The sequence below is a fragment of the Platichthys flesus genome, chromosome 18, assembly GCF_949316205.1.
Source record: "Platichthys flesus chromosome 18, fPlaFle2.1, whole genome shotgun sequence".
NCBI classification, from domain to species: domain Eukaryota; kingdom Metazoa; phylum Chordata; class Actinopteri; order Pleuronectiformes; family Pleuronectidae; genus Platichthys; species Platichthys flesus.
In genome coordinates this window covers 3,446,963-3,468,108 of record NC_084962.1, presented here as the reverse complement: position 1 = coordinate 3,468,108, position 21,146 = coordinate 3,446,963, and the positions used below count along the sequence as shown (strand labels likewise).

General features: G+C 41.8%; 2 protein-coding genes across 2 annotated transcripts in view; one reads left to right on the top strand and one right to left on the bottom strand.

Moving 5' to 3' along the window:
• The window catches only part of mdn1 (midasin AAA ATPase 1), a 54,744-nt gene extending 51,199 nt beyond the window's left edge, over positions 1 to 3,545 (bottom strand). Inside the window, exons 1-6 of the mRNA XM_062410842.1 lie at positions 3,281 to 3,545; positions 2,803 to 3,029; positions 1,670 to 1,894; positions 1,298 to 1,405; positions 862 to 1,054; positions 576 to 785 (exon numbers count right to left, since the gene is read on the bottom strand). Coding sequence (XP_062266826.1) covers positions 576 to 785; positions 862 to 1,054; positions 1,298 to 1,405; positions 1,670 to 1,894; positions 2,803 to 3,029; positions 3,281 to 3,376 — 1,059 coding nt within the window. The 5' untranslated portion in view covers positions 3,377 to 3,545. The remainder of the gene's footprint in view (positions 1 to 575; positions 786 to 861; positions 1,055 to 1,297; positions 1,406 to 1,669; positions 1,895 to 2,802; positions 3,030 to 3,280) is intronic.
• A 124-nt stretch (positions 3,546 to 3,669) lies between these two features.
• casp8ap2 (caspase 8 associated protein 2) lies at positions 3,670 to 15,970 on the top strand. Its single transcript, XM_062411865.1, has 10 exons — positions 3,670 to 3,979; positions 5,516 to 5,589; positions 5,767 to 5,847; positions 5,994 to 6,094; positions 6,433 to 6,507; positions 7,010 to 7,125; positions 7,371 to 9,763; positions 11,137 to 13,912; positions 14,772 to 14,871; positions 14,987 to 15,970. Exons 2-10 carry the CDS (start codon positions 5,556 to 5,558, stop codon positions 15,047 to 15,049), a joined length of 5,739 nt encoding a protein of 1,912 aa, XP_062267849.1. The 5' UTR covers positions 3,670 to 3,979; positions 5,516 to 5,555; the 3' UTR covers positions 15,050 to 15,970.
• Positions 15,971 to 21,146: the final 5,176 nt, after the last annotated feature.

Sequence of the window (21,146 nt, the reverse complement as noted above, 5' to 3'; positions counted from 1 at the left end):
TACTAACACGCCTGATAACGTACTTCACATGACTGCTCATTTATCCTGGGTTTGCACTTGCCTGTGGCACCAAGAGAACATGCGCATGCCAGTGTACATAGAAATTTCTGGAATAATAGCTCATCTTCATCACATGTAAACAGCTGGATCACCGGAAAATACTGAATTTATCATCACAATAGCTGTTAGTAGACAGTGGACAACAGGGTCAGTAACGCTTGTTATTGATTATCCATGTTACGTTCGAAACTGGTAGCCCCAGCTAATGACATTTGTTTTCTTTTGGAAAACCGCGAAAACAACTAATCAGCGAAAACTAAGTCAAGACCAAAAAGACCCAATCCCCGAGTGGTTGGGAGTGTCTACTTCATCGCTTCAGCTATAAACTTTAGAAAAGTCTGGACGCCAGGCATATGCGTAGCAAATTTGATAAACTCAACAAAAAAAAATAGTAATGTGGATGTAGCCTCAAACTGTGGAATACAGAATTCTGACCAGTAATTACATGAGAATTTTAATGTGTAAAACTAGTGGATTGTTGCTTTTAGGTTTGGACTGATTCCATTTATCCTCACCTTACTGTCAGTTTGATCCCCAAGTTGGACTTTGAGAATCTCTGTAGCTTTTGTATGTCCTGTGATTTCAGCCATAAACTCTACCAAGGCAGTTTTACTGCATCCAATAGGACCCTCGAGGAGCACAGGCTTCTGGGAAGCTACAGCCAATGCCAGTCTTCTCAGGTTACGGCAGGTCGAGTCCACCAGCACCAGATCCTTCTGGTTAACCTATGAACACAGGGCAACATTAGCATGTTTTCCTTCTCTTAAACAGCAGAAAACCTTCTATGTGAGAGGTACATACCTTTTCGGCATGTCTAGGAACTATCCTGGGTAGTACGACACCACAGACTGCTACCACATTCTGGGAAAGGTCCTCGGATACCACCTGGCCCCTAGTAAACTTATTAGCCTTCTCCTGACGCCACATTACAGAGCCCTGATTGGCTAACACCAGCGCCTTTTCTACCTCCTGCTGCTGAGTTTCTTCCAGCGCTCTGAAAAAGAAACGAAAAGTTCAGACATGCAGTTTAAAAGCCTCATTTTAGAGTAAGTTTTCTCATAACAGCTGAGTACATGCCAACAATACCTAGTGGTGATGAAAGATGAAAAAGTTTAAATTCCACACAACTTTTTTCAAATTTATAAACTCATTTTATTCAATTATTCAACAGAAGTAATATGTATGTAAAACTAATTTATGACAACAAAATAATAACAACAAAAACAAATGTACATACTTAATTTTCATATGCAGGATCTCCTCGTTAGCCAAGACCTTTCTCAGAAAGATGGTTTTCTGATTATCAGTCATGTGAGAGACCTGTGCTAAACAATGGGCAGTGTATCTGTTGGAGGAAACAATGGAGAAATAGTGTTTAACTTATTGGTGGAATAAACATGAAGCTCAACATGTAACACAGACGTAAGACAATATTGAAATTGTAGTAACAGCTAAACTTGACACACCAGGACAATTGCACTGCAATACTGGCAGCAAATCAGCCACAATATAATTATTTTGGTCATGGTGTGGAAATCAGAAATTGAAACTACAAAGACACCAAGAGTACTCTTGTCCTATAATGTTTTCACTGTAAGGCCCCACATACCCTCGGACCATGACGTCGCTGGTGAGCAGCTGGGAGACACAAGGACTCCAGTCCCAGAGCATTCGAAACTTGGCACAATCACTCTGAAGGAAACGTAGAGTGGCACCCATGAGGTCACGCATCTTCATCCTCCTGGGGCCATACTGGACAGCTGATGACTCTTCGCTGGTGAAGAAGAGCCTTTGAAACACTGGAGGGGCACTGTTGAAGTACTTTGCAGCAAACCTTACAGAGAAGAGAAAAAATATTTGTTACAATGACTGACAATTCTGGGTTCACTTCAGAATGCGGACAGGAGCATTTAGGAGCCGGGGGAGTCATAGCAGTGACCTGAATAGTAGTCAAACTGCTCTACCTCCTGTGTTGTGGATGGCCCTGAGACCAAAATTGTTCGTACAACCTTAATTATTTAAGTTTATTGTGTGCTCAAGCAAAGGCCTGTACTGTGAAGCAACATTTGTTTTTAGCAAGGTAGCTTCCGATTTTTTATTATAACAGTGATTCAAATCTTACAGGGTAAATTCCAATGGTAACTAATACTGCACCTCTAGCCTGGCCTTCATGACTAGAACGTATATCTAGTATTTATCTTCTATTCTAATACATTGTTATGTACTCATATTGTTTACATGTTTCACTTGCTGATTTACCTGTAGATTTAAAACAATTGACCCTCAAAGGAAAAGTGGTATAGATAATGGATGGACAGATATTAACCAGACATCCAACCAGAAGGTCGGCAGCTCGATCCCCAGTTTTCCCAATTTGCATGCCAAAGTGTCTGTGGGCAAAATGCTGAACCCCCGGATGGCCCCTCATAGATGTTGAAAGCACTAATTGGAAGTCGCTTCGTATTAAAGCGTCAGCTAAATGCCAATTAATGTAATGTTCTCATGATGTTGCTTGTAATAAGGGGCTGTGTATTTTCCAAAGTCAGATAGGAAAACCCAGAGTTAAATGAGAAAGTTGATAACCAGCTGTCTGGCAAAGATTATCCCTGATGCCCAAAGTTAGGCTCAGTGAAGCCAGATCGTAAAAATATAACCTGGCTATGGTGATCTGGTCACATACATAGTTCTGTATGTTTTGTTTACTTGAGGGTGAAAGGAAAAGATGGTAGAGGGTCCACTTACGCCTGTGCATCAGGACTGACGCTGAGGAGTTTGCTGAGGGCCACGCACAGGCGCTCGTGGAGGTCATGGTTGATCCTGCCACCGCCTCTGACCCTCTCTGCGTTCCGCTCCAGCAGGTCCAGGATCAGCGGCCGCAGGTGTCGTGCAATCAGCAAGGTGTAGTCCTTCTCCAGCAGCAGCTGAGCCAAGCATTCCAGAATACACTGTCTGTCGTGCTGACTCCATATCTGAGGGGAGAGCATGGGACAGGAGCAAGATTCCCCAGTCAAATATTGATTAATTACCATGAAACAATATTTCGTCACAGATATTTACAGTTTTAACCACACAACACGGATTTGATACAATATTACTACAGTGACTACTGACATGTGAAGTGAACGCTACCAGATGCCACGTTTTTTTGAGTCTGGATGTGAAAACAAACTGTAAACACATAATTTGGACTCCACAAAAACCAGGAGGCAACACGTCTTACCTGCTTTGACAGATACTGGCTGAGTTCGTTGTGACTTTTGTCAACATGTCTGGATATGGTGCCCAGTGATGACAGGCTCAATTCTAGATTCTCCATCCTATCATTTGTCGCATGTGGAGCTGCGGTCTACAGCGGAAACAGGCGCGCGCGTCCAATAAGTAGGTTTGGTGTAAGTACAGCAAAATGTGAGGTTCATCACGCGCGTGTGCATCTGAGGTTGTATCACAACACACGCACACAAGCACGTTCCCGTTACTGGTGTTAAAATCCTGTCCACATGTGACTGGGACACAAATGCTTCCGGGTCGGCTTGACTGCTCAACCTCCCCTCCCCTCTCACCCGGACGTCGCGCAGTAATGACGTAGGCGGACAGCAGCGCCGGCACAGCTCGACTTTCTCTGCGAGAAAAAAACAACTTTCGCTGGGTTTAAACCTCCTCATCCGCCCTTTAATGCTCCTGATTGTGTCGGGGGGTCGTTTAAGAGTGTGAGGCGGCATAATCCCGCTATTAGCGATCTAATTCAGGGGTTGACTTTTAGGTTTCTTTTGAATTTTTGTGGAATCGAGCAGCTGCTAGAATACACCCCGAGCAGTGACAGACCGCGGGAAAATGTCGTTACTTCCTGTGGACTAAAAAGTCTTGGCGCGACATTACGGCTGTCAACAACGGGAGGACACACAACAGTACGCACAAACAAGTAGGTCAACCAATTCATACTTAGCTTTGTTGTTAGGTACCATGTTTTTATACAGACGTGTATTGTGTGTTTGTGGAGGATTCACAGTTTCTTCAACTTACACAATGAGCTACACAACACTCTGCTGCAGTAACAGTCACCTTCAGTCGTAGGTGAAACAGTAAATAAGCAGCACACAGCGACTTGTTGTATGTATCAGTAAAATACTATGCAATGCTAATCAGCTAAATTACAACATCCTCAAAATAATGTAATCATTGCAGTTCTTAATATAACATTCCTCTTGAATCCTAGTGGCTGGACAAAGAGCTGTGTTTCTACGTCCAGGGTAGTTTTATAGCAGTGAAACGTTTGTTACACTGGGTTGTCCTCCATCTTTAAGTTTTAACACCTGATTTAAGTGCTAATTTCAGGAGAGCTCCGGTGGTCTCTTGAGGTTGAAGAGTGCAGGACAGGGCTGGCGCAGCCATAGTGATGTTAATGTTAGCCCGAGCCTGAGCTGAGGGTGTTAAACATCGCATTAGACCTCTGGGTTCAAAGTGAGGCAACGATCATTCAGACCCTTAAGTGTAGCAGCTCTCTGTGGATGTTTCTCTGTCCAGGCCTGCTGTTGGAACGCATTGTTCAACGATGCCTTCTTTGTTCTGACAGTAGTGAACAATAGGGCTGTAGATGCTAACAACACCACCGTTAGCTCCTCTTTGCCCACCACAGATAATAGCATCTATAGTGTAGAGGTGTACCCTAAAGGTCCAGTGTGTAAGGTTAAGTGCATAGGGAACTATTGGCCGAAATTATAAAATAATACTAGTGATGTGCTCACTAGTTTGAAATCCTCTAAATTGTACAAATTCTGCCCTTTATATTTAAATACGTTTATAATTACACCATGAGGCCAGCATGTTTTTTTACAGTAACCCAAATAGGACAAACTAAACACCCTTTGAGTTTTTTTGACAACAGGTGCTCTTCCATGTTTGGAAGGGGAGGGGGAGGTGAGGGGTATTCAGCAGCAACATGAAACTTCAACACTAGATGTCACTAAATTCTACACACAGAACCTTTAATAAGGTTACTTATTACTACTTGTCAGTGTGGTGAGCTGGAAATACGACTCAAACAAGACTTAACAGATTACTCCAGTGACAATGAATGCTGTTACACTACACACAGTTGGAGGACTCATCAGGATGAAATTAGCAGCACCCAAATGCTAGAAGCACTTAATCCTATATTTCCCATAATGCAACCAGTAGCATCTTTGCATTACATCATATGACTACATCTATCAAACTGCGGTTTGCTCTGCAGACATTAGTAGCAATGGTTTGGAACTTAGTTTAATGAAGTGGTAGGAATGAATAAGTACTTGTATGTACTTGTACTTTGTATGTGTTTATTAATATATCATAATTTTTTGACCGTTTTAACAACATTTCCAGTGGCAACATCTCAAGTTTGCTTCCTTATGTTGGTTCCGAATGATATTTGTAGACTGGGAATAGTGATTGATTTTTCCTTTTGCATTGTAACCAGGTATTCTTAAAGAAACTGAGCCACGGAGACATTTGGCACAATGGAGAACGTCAACACTTACGATGTTTCTGGTCGTAAGTACATATCTGTTATTTTATTGTATCTATTATTCCATTAGGCTTGTAATATAGCTTTTGTACAATATAGTATATTGTCTCGATGAAAAGTGGTTTCATTCCAGTTCTCAGGCACAAAAATGTAGTTGGTAAACCTACCCAATGAACTGCATAAAACATGTATTATTCCCATAGTGTCGGTGCCTGTTGCGAATGTTAATGAAGATTCTGTGGATATCTACGATGACCTGGATGTTGGTATTCACAGCAATGCAGGTAAGAGTCTTTTATGAACTACTGTAGGCTCACTTTGGTCTTACAATACAATATTAAGACAGATAGACGAACCCGACTAGCACAAATTCCATTGACCTTCATTGAGACCGAATGAAGATTTCTTGTCTTATTTTTGTTTATTACAGATAACTCAACTCCAAATGCATCTCAACTGAAGGATTCTATGGATCTATATGAAGAACTTGTCACAGAGGAGCAGCATAGTAGAGAGACATCGCACACAGATGTGAGTTACCATGTTCCCCATGATTCCTTTCTCTCTTCTAACTTAATAATTAGCATTTTATACTGAATGAGAGGCTGAAGATAAATAGGTTCTTGCAGTTGTTGTTGATTTCTACTTGGCTATGTAGTGCATAGCAGTGATCACTGTGATGTAAATAGGTGAACGTGGATTTCTGCCAGGTTTAAGCCGGTACTCCTGTAGCCTATAGTTTAGCAGGCGGTGAAAGGGGTTTAAAAAACACATACTTTACTGAAATAATTCTGCTGTGTTAAAATGCAGTGGCTGCCATCAGTAGCTCACCAAACATCTAACACACTCTTCTTTTTGTGTGTTTGAAGCTGAAGTCCAGATTCGAAGCAGCTCAAATCCAAATCAAAGAGCTACGCAGGAGACTGGAGCAGGTGGAAATGCAGGTTTGTTATATTTTCTGTATTTTGTTTTCTGACGAAAAGGTGTGCATTATTTTTTTCCCGCGATATTATCAGGCTACATACAGAAGATTTTCTAACTCTAAAATGTGTCTAATGCTGAAATCTAAAATATTTCATAACCCTTAAAAGAGCAGATTTCATTAGTGTTGATAATCTATAAAAGTCTTGTATCTACATTGAAATTGATTTATATTGTTGAATTATGGAATATATTACTGGGGCGGTGTGGCCTAGGGGGTAAAGTGGTCGTACTCCAACAAGAAGGTTGCCGGTTCAAACCCCACTCTTCCCCATCTACATGCCGAAGTGTCCTTGGCAAGATACTGAACCCCTAAATGGCCCCTCATGAATGTTTAGTGTACTAATTGTAAGTCGCTCTGGACAAAAGCGTCAGCCAAATGACATGTAATGTAATGTAATGTAATATTACAATTGTGGTATAAACACTAAGCTTCTGTCTCTCTCTCATTTTTTCTTTAAACAGAACACGGGGTTGAACACTGAGAACTTCCGTCTCAAAAAGAACATCTGTGCACTTTTACAAACAGCGAGACAGGAGGTGACGCGTAAAGACACAGAGATTCAGAGGTTGAATCAACGGTACGTTTAAAAGTATATGTGTGTGAGCTAGTGACTCAGAACTGTAGGGTCTATTTTGCAATAACGTTTTAGGCTGTTAGTTGATGTCATTGTAAAAGACACCCGATTGTGAGTTAATCTGACAAATCCATGTTGGAATAACATTTAGGCCAAGAAGCGTCCTTACCACTGTGTTCTGTAGAGCTCTCTACTGATTTGATACCTGTTCAAACATAAATCAGTTGTTAAAACTTTGTTTCCTTCAGGTCAGAGAAAGGTCATCATCACTATCTGTCTCACAGCAGTAGGCCCCCTCCTCCTCGCCCACTGTCCACTCCTCTGCCTACATCCGGTCCTCCACCACCTCCTCCACGTCTGCCGACTTCACCTCCCAGAGAGAACCAGCCTGCAAGGATTCCTCCTCACTCTGCAGGGACAGAAAGTTCGGCCAATCAGCCCATTGGCTCCTGCATTGAGACACAAGCATCGAAAGTATCTTCCCGTAGTCATTCTAAAAGTTCTTCAAGAGGAGGTGAAATACCCGACAAACATCCTGGGCACTCCGTCAGCAAGACCTGCATCAGTTCATCAGGCCAGCACAGTGATTCAGACAAACACAAATCTAAACCGAGAGAGGAAAAATATCAAAGTCATAAATCTGAATCAACAGACAGACGACCTAAAAGTGATTCACATCACAAAAAGGACTGTCAAGCCTCGGAGAAAAACAGGTCTCATAAAGCAGACAAAGAGACAGGACGGAAATACGACTCCAGGTCATGTAAAAACAGGAACATCTTAAATGTTGAGGGACACCACAGATCAGACCGGAGTAAAAGCCCCCAACTAGAGATCATACGCCATGCATCCCCCTATGATGACACCAAAGGGAGATGTCAGGAAAGGAGACAAGACAAAACCAAAGTGGCCCTGTCGGACTCTGAGCAAAATGCAGCGCGCAGTTCCAAAGAGGTCCACAGCCGAGATCATAGAAAAATAAAGAGTGATGATGGACGTAACCGTTCAAATTCCAAGGAGCGAACAAAATCCTCTTTGAATCAACATACCGAGCGCCACACTGATTCCCACAAGGAGAGGGAGGGAGATCGCCCCCTGAAGGATCATCGAAAGAAGGAAGAACGACGACATGAAGACGATGCGAGCAGAAAACATAAAAAGAACAAGCTTTCAGAGATGAGCAGAAAGAAACAGAGATTAAACCAATCAGACATAGGTAAAGATGTCACTAAGGAAAGTCAGGAAAAGACACACAATGCCTCAGAAAGAGCATCTAAAGAACCATGTATCCGAGATAACAGCTCTGTGGAAGAAAATAGTCCAAACAGAAAACTGTGTTTCATGGAAACATTGAATCTAACCCTTTCACCGATTAAGAAGCCAGTTTTACCAATCGAGGCCGGCCAGGACGTCCCCCCAACGAAGGACAAGGTGGCTGAAAACAAAGCAGATGATGAGAATTTACAGTTTAATGTTGAAGACATGTGTGTCATAGACGAAGCAGAGTGCAGTGAATTAATCTCTGGACCGGAAGATGTGGCAGAGCAGTCAACAGATATCCCCAAAGAATCAAGCTCTGAAAAGACACACAAGAGGTGTGATGCTGCAGAAGTTGTCCTGGAAAAGAGCAAGTGTCTCAGTGAAGCTGCAGCTGGTAAACTGCTTGAAGAAATTACAGTCCAAACTACCTCAGCATTCATCCAACCGCCAAATACTGCAGAGAGTCAGCAGAGTGTGCATCGTACACCAAAATCACAAGAGAGTAGTTCTCTCAAGACAGCAGAGAGCTACATGTCAAACAGTCTGACCTCAGACAGACGGGTGGATAAATCTAAACCAGTGGAGGTGACAGACAATATCAGTGACACACAAGGAAGTGTCTCCAAACAACAGGCAAGCAATTCCCCACTAAAAGTAAACCCTGGAAAGATGACTGAGGAAACTGTTTCTGAGCCTGATGGTCTTGAGTCAAGGACAGTAGAGGAAATCGTCCCTGTGGATTCAGTTGAAGAAGCTCATATGGCTTCACCCTCAAAGGAACCCATTGTAGCTGAAGATGTTCCTGACAGTCCCAGGCGTAAAAAGATTCCTGCCACTGCTTTGACACCGGTCTGTCAGCAAGGACTCCATCCTTCTGCTTCAGTCACTTCTATTCACAAGAAAGATCCCAGTCATATGGAAAATGGTCCTAAAGACACGGATGCTGTATCCAGTACAATAAGCCTGGACTCAGTTCCACAGGAAGGGCTGAGTTTACCTGAGGCTATTTTAGTTCTAACCCAGACAAACGAAGAGGCCAACGACAGAAATTCTATCGTCCCTGAGCCGAGCTCCTCCACAGGCTGTATCGCAGTGTACAAAGTCAGCAGCACAACAGAGGAGACGGTGCAGCCAGGAAACTCCCATGGCCTCGCTTCCACACCAAGAAAGAGCTTCGGGCCTGGAAAGAGTCAAGAGAATAATCTCAAGCCTTCCAGTTCAGTGCCACTGCTTCATGACGAGGACTCCATGATGCGCACACTCAGCAATCTGAAGAGAATCCCTGATGCCATAAGCCCCCTGAGGAGCCCGATCCGGATAACCAAGAGGAGTCACATCACTGTTCATGGCAAGCCTGGTCATGTCAAGAGCCTCCAAAAAGGTAATGTCAGCCTGATAATGAGGCTAAAGTTGAATTTTACATTCATGCAGGAGATTCGAGTGGCTGTTAGGGGCTTTCAGGCCTGTTGTTATGTGAGCACAACTATACAGTGTGTTCATTATTATGTCTTTAGCAATTGTTGTTCAGTCATAATCTTGATGTCGGATTCAACTTTTATTAAAATAAGATGCCAAAATAGAACCATAACAAATTAATAATTCAATGAGAAGTCATAATATTATGAAAGGAATAAGCAGCTAAGAGAAGTCTGATGCTCGCCACAGTTTTCAATCATATTGATTAAAATAATACATTTGTAGAATGAATAAGTGATATTATGACTTAATACTAGAAATATCAGATTTCTTCCCTTTAAGTAACCCCATTACTCTGTTGTAAAGTGATGTAGCCATGCCACACTGTAGAGTACTCGGATACCTTTTATCTTCTTGAATTGCTGCCGTGTTTTCTTTGGGGTCACTCTTTTCTCTAAAGGCTGGGAGGAATGTTTTCACCATGAAACCAGCTTGAACAAAACCTGAAATCTGAAAGCTTGTTGTTCAAAGAGAACAAGACATTTATGTTGTGATCACATGAGAACAATGTTTGATACTCAGAGACATAAAACTATGGAAGGGACCATTCTGCTGTTTCAGCAAATAGTTCACGAGATGAATAATAATATAAACCATTATGGCTGACTTTAATCAGTGCAAATGTAAATAGATCATCAGATTAATAAATTTGATTGCTCACAGAAAGAAACAAGACACATTGCTGTAGCCAAATTTACCTCTTCTTCAGAAGTTATAAAACAACAGAGCAAACATAACACGCCTCCACACTGCTCATGTGGCCTCCACAAGCCCCCGACATTCATATCCACCTTTCTGTGAACTATTCCTTAAGCTAGAAATTGTGAATGAGGTTCACTGTTCACTGATCCAAACAGAAATGCAGCACCTCCCCTCAGGTCATTATGTGATCAGGTTATATCGGTACTCTTGACGATCACTATTGATTTTTTTTTTTTTACTGCTAGATGATACCTAATTACACCAGAGAATGTGCAAAGTAGTTTTTTATGCAACCGACATCAGCATGCCAATGATAGAAACCAAGGAATGCAAATTACATATTACAAAATTACTACTGTACTCATAGATCTGTCATCTCAAATAGTAGCGACTGTTAATCATGTTTTATTTCACCTCTCTAAGTTATGAGTTATGATCCAAATAGACAGAAATGTAGATCTTTTAAAAAAGATTGCGACCTTTTAATGCTATGATACATTCACTATACTTATGAGCTGCTAATTCGTAACTACCATAAATGTTGATTAGTTTGTTTTCTCTCATCTTCCTGTGCAGATTTCTCCATTACACCTGTTGATGTCAACTCAAAGAAGTTGGATGTAAACAAAGAGAACAAATATCCTGGTTCTCCTGCAAAGCAGGACATCCACAATGTGGTGGACAAGGTTTCTGAGATGCCTTCAAGTCTCTCTGACACTGAACTGGAGGAGGGGGAGATTTTAAGTGAGAGCGATGAGGCGGCTGCTGGTTCCCCAGTTCCTGCAAACAAGAAGGCGAAGATGGTACGACCTGTCAGGAATAAGCCAAGTCCCAAGTCTGTGCTGAAGAGGATAACTGAGGAAATGTGTGTTGGCTCAAAAGAAACCGGTGAAGAACCAGGTAGTTCAACACGAAGTCCAAAGAGTCGTTTTAAAACGGTTTGCCCTGCAGCATCCAAAGCTTCCTTTTCCAACATGGAGGAAATAATGGATACATTCAGGTTGGTTCGCAGTGAGATCCGAAAAAAGTACATGAAGCTTCATAAAACCTTTCCCAGGAAGAGCTTCAATGGCATAATGGAAAATTATCAGGAATCTTTTTTAGAGTTTGTGGATGTTGCTCAGTTTGGTGAGATATGCAGTCAGGCAGTCGAGCTGAAATCCAAGCTGAAGAATCTGATTGTGCCTGTGTTTAGCAAACTGGCAAATAATGGTATCGTGAAACGGATCTTTGAACAGCAAGCAGTCGACCTGAAGCAGAAGCTGTGGGACTTTGTTGATGCCCAAGTTGACTGCTTGTTCATGGACATTCATGCGACGCTGCGCTCTCTTTGCAAACCAGCAAGAACTGCGGCTGAGAAGAAGAAGCCCGCTGGGAAGGAGGTAGTATCCGCACAGCCGTCTTTAAAGAAGCCTCTCTTTCAACAGAAGGAAGCACAGTCCCCTCCAACCAGCATGATCCAAATCAAGCCTTGTACTGTAGTGCCTTACAAAACAGGGCTTGGAAGCAGAGGAAAAGACATAAGAATCACGCACGAGGAAAAGGACTGCAGTATTGTCCCACATCTAACAAATACACAATCTGTAACTGACATCCCTCCTCGTAAAACTATTCCTCCAACTCCAGAGAAAAATAGCATGCCCTCTTTGGTTGTGTCTCAAAGTGGCTCTCTGCTCGACAAAACTGACTTTGAACTGCTCACGGAACAGCAGGCCTCCAGTTTAACGTTCAACCTGGTGAGAGACTCTCAAATGGGAGAAATCTTTAAATGTCTTCTCCAAGGATCTGACTTACTCGAAAACAGCAACATCACAGGAGACAGCACAGCATGGTCGCTCTGTACCCCGAGAAAGGACGGAGAGAGGTTCATCAGCATCACCACTCCAAATAAATTTGACTCTCCGTCTAAACTGCTTACCCCATCGAAATATAACACCCCCTCCAAACTCATCGCTACCTGGTCCAGCATTTCACCTCGCAGGATGTCTTCTCCCCGGTTGAAAGAGCAGGTCCCCCTGAATCCAGGTTTATTTGACGAGAGTTGCTTGTTGGAGCTGCCAACGGAGAGTAGAACAACGCTGCAGTCCAGCTTGTCTTCTCAAAGATCCTATTCCATACTGACTGAAGATCTGGCTGTCTCGCTCACCATTCCGTCACCCCTCAAGTCTGACAGCACTCTCAGCTTCCTACAGCCATCAAGCATGCGCACCATGTCCACTCCAGAAAGCGTCATCAGCGCGCACATAAGCGAGGACGCTCTGCTGGACGGCGAGGACGCCACAGAGCAGGACATTCACCTCGCCCTCGACACCGACAACTCCAGCTGTTGCTCCGGCAGCAGTGTGGCCTCATCAGCACACGCCTCATCTTTCTTGTTCAAGCCTGACATGCCCATGCAAGCATTAGTGATGGAGAGGTCCAATGATCACTTCATCCTGAAGATCCGCCAGGCAGCCGCGATGCGGGCTGACGTCACGCTCACTCCCGATGAAAGCTTAAGTCAGACACTGACAGAAGAAGATCACCAGCATAGAGAAGGAGACTTGGCAGGTGAAGAAAGTCAAACAAAATCGTTTTTTTGGAACAAGTTGCAGAAGGGAAGTCCTGCGTCACATGTGGTGCTATCTGAGAACAGTCTGTCTAACTTTGTTGAAAGCTCTGGGATCTGCCAGGCTGCCACAGGCTCAGAGAGCTTTGTCACTCGAGATGAGCGCCAGACACTAAATAAAGATCCCTCCCACAAAAAGAAAGAGGTGTCAACTTACCAGAGTAACGCACGTTTGAGTTTTTCTGAGGAGTCACAGCCACTGCCAGAGAAAAATGAACACAGGACGCTTCCTTCAGACAACAGTTTACACAGTGGGGCTCAAGGCTCTGTGCAGATTGGCCAGGCAGTCCCTAGAAAAGCTGTCGCTACAAAGAGTCAAAGGCACTTAAGAGTAGAAGACATGCAAACTCAAAGAAGTCCATCAAAAGCACTTTCGAGTGACTCCGAAAAAATGATCAGTCCCTCTAAAAGTAAGATGTCTGATCAACCACATCAACCTACTGGTAGTTTTCAAACGAGCAAAGTTTCACCATCACAGGTTTCTGACTCAGAGAGAAATGCAATGGAGGCATCAGAGTCTAACAGCACAGCAGAGGAAGATGGTGACAGGGGCAGAAAACGAAAGAAGCACCAAGATCAATTGAAAGCAAAGCGGCCCAGAAGGAAGGAGATGGAGATTACAGAGAAGATGGTGCCTAAAGACGATAATGAGTCCATATCCTCCCCACTGAGTTTGTCCCCCAACAGCCTCTCAGCAAAGAATGTTGTGAGGAAGAAAGGCGAGGTGGTGATAGCATGGACGAGGTCAGTAGCTGATTCTGAATGAACTTTAATACATCTTAAAGTCCCCACGTTTTTTCTAATAGCTTTTGGTTTTGTGCATAATATTTCGTCCAAACGGTCAAAACACTGAAATCACTGATGTACACAGAGGCAATGAAAGCAGTTTTACAAGGTTGTGATTGAATTGGATTTGTTTTTACTAACCCTAAGGTATTAGTAATCTGATTATTTCAGTCATTACAAGATTATAAGGTCAGACCTGTGCTTTTTCTTCTTCTTACTCCTTCGTGCAAATCTATATTTGAATCCCTGACGCACTCCTTTCTCAGATCTCAAAGCCATTTATAGCCTTTTTTTCTTAACAAATTCCACCTCAGAACCAAAAGAGACAAAGTTTTGGCAAATAAATTATTAGTCAGGACAAAATAATGGTTGTTCTGCCTCTGGTGCTAAACTTGCATCTCTGAGTCATGAAGAAGTCATTTTGCAATATTGTCTAATGACTTTTAGTTTAATTAAAGGAGTAGCTCAAATTTTGGACAAATTCACTCATTTGCTTTCCTTCTAAGACTATGTTCTCGTCCTTCTAAGACTTTCTGCTGCTGTCAACCTTTTTCAAAATTGGGTAACTTTGTACATTTTGGGAGAGGTATAGTGTGTACAAGTAAACAATAAGCACCGATCAAATAAGAAAAAACAAATAAATGAATAAAAACAACCCCAAAAGAAAACAACATGTTATGAGGTGACTTGAGAGAATGCGATAGAGGTCTATGAGGCCTGCTCAATTAAGGCGTTCGCATACTTTTGTGTTAATTTTGGATGTGGTAAGCTTTGCATCTATTTATTCCAGGTCTCATTGTTTTGCTTCTTCTTGCAGAGATGAAGATCGAGCTATTCTGATTGAGCTGAAGACAAAAGGGGCTTCACGTGAAACTTTCTCTTCTCTGTCAGAAAGACTCAGCAAGCCATCAGGACAGGTGAGTTATTATGTTCCTTTAGCTTTTTAGGTTATTTTGATGCATCATACATAAAGATTGCCGGCTGCAAGGAAGGCACATCCAGTGACCCTGTGTACTTTTTCCATTTTCTCAGATCGCTCACAGGTTTAATCAGCTCATGAAGCTTTTTAAGAGGCATGAGAAGATGGACCCCTGACGCCTCACACTGCTGTGCTAATACAATCCATACACATCCTGTATCACCAGTGCATGTATGTAGGCTGCTGTTCACAGGACACAGTGCAGGAAGATGTGAACGCAGGTCTAGCGGAGTCATTACATGGTCTGCGGTCACATGGAGAACCACATTGTCTACAATGACCGTGAGGATTTGATGGCAATCATACTCCAACCACCGGCTCAACAGAAAGTTGGAAATTCATCCATGAAAGAGTTAACTGTGTGTGGACCTGTTTTGCTCTGGATACTGAATTGTACCTTTTGGAAAAGGTCAATGTTTGTTAGTTCGCAAATAATTACTTTTTCAGCTCAACTGACAAGAAGGATTCATATGAAGAACAAATCAGTGTGGTTGTTGATGTTCTTAGGTTTTTTTATTATTGCACACTACAATAACTTCATCAGTATTGGTTTCTGGATATTTGCTGGTCCTCAGACTGATGTGACTCTGTCCTCAGCACAGCATCTGTTCATCTTTGCTACCTCGGTTTGCAGATGCTATATTTTGCTAAACTTCTCAAGCCAGTTTTACGTCTAGTTCCAAACTTACATGTTTCTCAAAACAGCAAGAAATATATTTTCATAATTGATGACTCACTTGACCTATGGGACTGAATTCTGTGTGTGATATTTTGGATGTGTTTTTTTTTTTTATTTGAAGTATTTGAGGGGAGGGGTGGGCCGTGTGTGGTGGTGCTGCTTAACATCTTTAAAGGCTATTAAAGTGATTATTGCTCAATGATGTAAGTTTATCTCTGTTAATATGAAGTACAACTTGTATCTGTGGGACTGCTTGCTATTTCGATTGACTGATCCCATTTCCTATGAACAGCATGAAATGCAATATTGTGAATATTGTACATAATTCTTTACTGAAATTAAAGTTTTATTTATTTATGCTGTTCTTGTTTTATTCATTGTTTTTTTAAATGGAGGAAATAAAAAATATAAAAGTTTCACTAGAAGCAGAAGACACTGTTATATACTGTGTATACATTGCATTCACTCTGACACAAATAATCATGAAGTGGGCAACAAAGTACGTCAATTGAGGCCAGTGCCTAGGAGTGCCCTTTATAGCCAGCAGACCGGACGGTGACATTAAATAGACGACTGAAGTAAACAGTCATTATTGTGCCACTTATTTATATGTTTTTATCTCATATTTCAGTGTCCGGCTAAATAAAATGCTCAGTGTTGTACATGTGCCAGGCTGTGTCAATTATTGATTAGTCAGTAAAATCAAAGTCAGATCGAATCATTTTTACTTAGTTTTGAAGTTTGAAATCTAGCATATGGATACTGGATCACTTTCATTTGTAGGAGAAGTATACAGGAAATTTCAATAACACAATGTAACATTTTCCTGGTTTCAACATCCCACCTTTGTCAAAACACAGGAATATTGTCACAAAAATATATTTACAGAACCAAAATAAAAGTACTCATTGCCATAAAACACAATTTTCTTTTGTGTATAATATTGAACACTTTTACTGCTAACAATGGTGTTTTATGTGCATTTCTTATCTGAAAAGTAACCTGTATCACAGCTATAATAAAAGGTAGGGTAAAATGTACAATACAATAAAATTACAAGAGAATAAAACAGACAATTTAAATGTATTTAGTAGTTAAAGGGAAGGTTGAGACTGTATAGAGGAGAGACCGGAGAAAGAGGAGAGGAAAATGTCCTTTTAAGGGAAAGAAACAATGATCAGAACCAGGCTCTAACAATAGCTGTAGTAATTCTATGATGATATAACTGATAATAAAAATGATAATGAAATGGTTTTGAGCAGGACCACAGTTGGTTTGCAATCAGACTCAAAAGAGAGGAGAGAAATGACAATGGGAGGAAAACAGTCTGAATATGATATGATTCTTTTTAAAGGTGTTTTTTAAGGTTCTTGTATTTTAGATAAAATATACTGTTGGTGGGCAGTAGTTGATGATTTCGGTCTCTCCGAATTTTATTTTTTAGGAAGCTTGTGAAGTCCTTATAGGAAAACATTAATATGTATAACTATTTGGCTACAGAGAGGAAACCTTGGACTGTTGTTGTTTTTTTACAACTTGGTCTCAGAAAGTGAATAATTCCCTTGAGGAGTTATCCTTTAACCAAGTTGAGTTATAGGCAGGGCTAGCCAAGCAACAAAAGACCAGAGCTCAGAATTAGAAGTCCTGCAGCAAGCTGACCCGATGCTAAAACCATGTTGGGACAAGGTCTCAGAGGTTTAGGGATAGAGACAGGGCAAGGCAGACTGTTTCGCTGATGCTAGCTATATAGTTAAAAACATAGTCTAACATGTTCTCTATCAGCGTCAGGGGAAGATTGAGGCCTTAGGTTTGCCCAGAGCCTGACACACAAGGTCATGAAGCTAGGTCACTATTTCCATTTGGGAGGCAACATGGGACTCCCTTAGAAGGATTGCCAGTAGGTTTGTTTGGTCGGGCATGTATACCCATCCAAGATATTTGTGCTTCATGTGAGACATGTCAGCTAACCTCACCTGGGGTAGTAGCCCATGCACAGCTTCAGCCATTACCTGTCATTCGCACCCCATTTGACAGAATAGCCTTGGATGTAGTGGGGCCCCTTCAGAGAAGGTCCACAGGCAATAGAAAGATCTTGGTAATTTGTGATTATGCCACCCGATCACCAGAAACCTTTCCCCTCAGATCTATTAAGGCTAGACAGGTTGCAAATTGTCTTTTCAATTGTTTTCCTGGGTAGGCATACCTAGGGAAATCCTTACAGACTGTGTCACAAACTCCCTATCCAAACTGCTATTGTCTCAATGGGAGTCATTTGAATAATTGAAGCATCAACCAGTGAGTGATAGGCCCTATTGTGTTGGTCCCAAAAAAATATGGTTTGCTGAGGCCCCGTATTGATGAGTTGCTGGAAAGAGTGGGGATGTCCAAGTTCATCAACACCCTTGACCGCAGTAAGGGGTACTGGCAGCTGGCCCTGCTACCTGAAACCAGGGAGATGACAGAATTTAGAACACCCTTTGACATGTTTCAGTTCAAGGTCATGTCTTTTGTGGAGCAGCAGGTCGAGTCCTTGGGACTTTTTTTGACAGGGGGTCATCAAGCCTCTAGTGGGGAAGGTGGATGCAATCCATGCCTAGCCTGTTCCCACCAGCAAGAAGAAGGCCGGGCTTTTGGGATGGTACAGAAAGTTTATCGCCCACTTTTCTGGGAGGGGAACTGTACTCATTGACTTCACGAAAGGGTTAGGGTTAGGGTTTGCCCCAAACAGAGTGTGATGGACGGAAGAGTGTGACAGAGCCTACAAGGATCTCAAAGGTGCCATCACAAGTGAGTCTGTGCTCCACACTCCTGACTTTTCTCAACCGTTCACACTGCAGACAGATGCTATGGGGTCGGCAATGGGGCAGTGACTGGCAAACAGGCATCCACTGCTGTTCCTGAATCACAAGCTCCTGGACCGGGAGACAATGGTAGTGGTGCCTGGTCATGAAGTGGGCCCTTGAGTCACTGAGGTGGGACGTCACTTTGTCCTGGAGACAGACCATCGTGTTTTGCAGTGGCTGACCCGGATGAAGGACTCCAACACACACGTCACAGGGTGGTTCTGACGGGTGTGCCGTTACTCAATACTTTAATTGTTTACCTTCATTAAAAAATTTCTCTTGATATGCATACGTAAAACACACAGTCAATTATTAGACGAGTGTTTATTTTTTGTTTGATTGATGGTTTGGTTGCATGCTACGGGTCGTGGATTCTGAGGACACAGCGGGAGACAATGGTTGTGGCAACCCGTCGCTGACCTGTAAAAAACACAGAGTGCACATTGATTATGTATTCAATGTGGTGAAATGGTTAATTGCTAAGTATAGGAGACTCTTTATAAAGTGACAAGTACTGGAATATTAAGATATATTGTCAGCTGTTAAATAACCTCTGCCTGCTCTCCTCTCTCCCAGGGTGTTTGGGCAAAATACTTCCCTGGGGGCACGAATACCTTTTTTATATTTCCAGGAGGGTTTATTGTATATTTATACCCAGGATTATGTGTGGGGTTCTTGGAGATGGTATGTGCCGGCTGAACTAATTGACAGCCACCTGTATATGAGGTAGCCAGTCAATATTAATAATGGTGTAATGCAGATTAGTGGACAAATATAAAGACGTATATGACACAACAGAAAACAAGAGAGAGAATTAAACTTTAACAAAAACAAAAAAGTAAACGTGTGTGTATGTGTTTATTACATATTTGAACTCTTTATAAATCTAAATTAGAATATATCTAATGTGGAAGATCTATGAGAGACAACCAAATAAAGACTAAGTTCCAAATAGAACATTAAAGGGACTAGTTACAGATAAAAGGTATAGTATGTTGGGGTGAATTTGATTTTCGTTGGATGAGAGAAATGAAATGTGACCTCAGCTAAACACACTTCACCTGCGAACAACATGTATTTTTGAAGACGATTTAGTGTTGACATTTGTGTGAAAAAGATAAATGTATTTCGAGCAAAATATATCGAAAAGCACAATCAGCTGACTGTACGGCAGCAGACAAACAAAGTAAGTATACTGCAAACACACACACATGATAATTGGTAATTTCGTTAGTGAGTAAATGTACTCAATTGCTATACTTTAGCAACAGTAATGCTTAAGTGTAATATATAATAATATGACAGTGATATCCTGCCTCCACAATGATAACTTTGATACTGTGTGTACTAAATACAGTTTTTACATGAACCTTTAGTCACAGTGACCATTGCTGGGGAGATTAGCACACATGGTCTGTCCCAGGGAGGGACAGACCATGTGTGCTAATGCAGCACCTGCGGACTCACTAAAGCCAGAAGAACACTTCGCAGTAACTCATTTAGCTGTACCTAGTACATAAGCTTGTGAAGTTGATTCTGTTGTACACAAGTACCTACCAAACAGGTCAAGCCCACACGGGTTAAGCCCACGCTGAACAGATCTTTGGTTGCAAATATTTGCCCTTACTAGACAGAATTATTTGTTGCACATATATCCAGCATAAAGGACATTTTATTATAAAAATAAAGTGCAAAAGAAAGCTATAGGAGTTGATCAACAGAACTAGAATGTCATTAAGTCGAACTCATCCCTCCACTAATGCCGAACATTCTCTCTAAAGTCAATCTAGCTGCACCAAGTTTCCCACACCTTTGCCTGATTTATCATTACCTGGAAAATGGTGAAATCGTTTAAAAAAGCGCTACGTTAAAGAAAGTGAAAAATTCCATCATCCGCCCCTGACCTGTACCTACACCAAAATGTATACAACATCCTTCCCGGAAGTTTCATTGAACTCCATCCAGTCGTTTTTGTATAATCTTAATATTATACACATAGAAATTTAAAGTGGAAGTGCATCGATTTCATAGGATCGGATCAGTCAGTCCTCTATCAGAAGACCTGTCTGAGCAGGAACTGTGCAATATTCATATTATGTATGTTATTTACAACTATTGTAAGCTCTTTGCACCCGCTCTGCCTCTACTTGTGTTTAATTATAGCTTTTTAAGAGAGAGAGAGAGAGAGAGAGAGAGAGAGAGAGAGGTGCTCAGTGCATGATGGGAGTTTCCCTGCAGTCTAGGCCTATAGCAGCATAAGTAGAGGATGGTTCAGGGCTCACGGGATCCAGCCCTAAACATAAGCTTTATCAAAAAGGAACGTTAAGTATAACCTTAATTTGCTCCTATTCCTCCAGAAAGCATTAATGAACTCAAACGTTGATGTCAACTGATAAGTCCTGGCATGATGATAGCCTTCCTGTTCATCCCAGAGATGGAGGGTGGAGTTCAGATGAATAAGAAAATGAAACCAGTTGATCTCTCCGACACTAAACAGGGGAAAACATATCTGCATGTATTAACTCAAGCCATCAGGTTGAAAGCATACTGCTGCATGTATATCCTAACATGCTGTCGCACCCTCATTGGAGCTAATTTATAAGCAATAAAGTTGAAAACAATGTCCATGGCAGCGTATTGACGTTTCAGTTTGTGCTATTTGTGTTGTGTCCTGTTCAAAGTAGCAGGGTG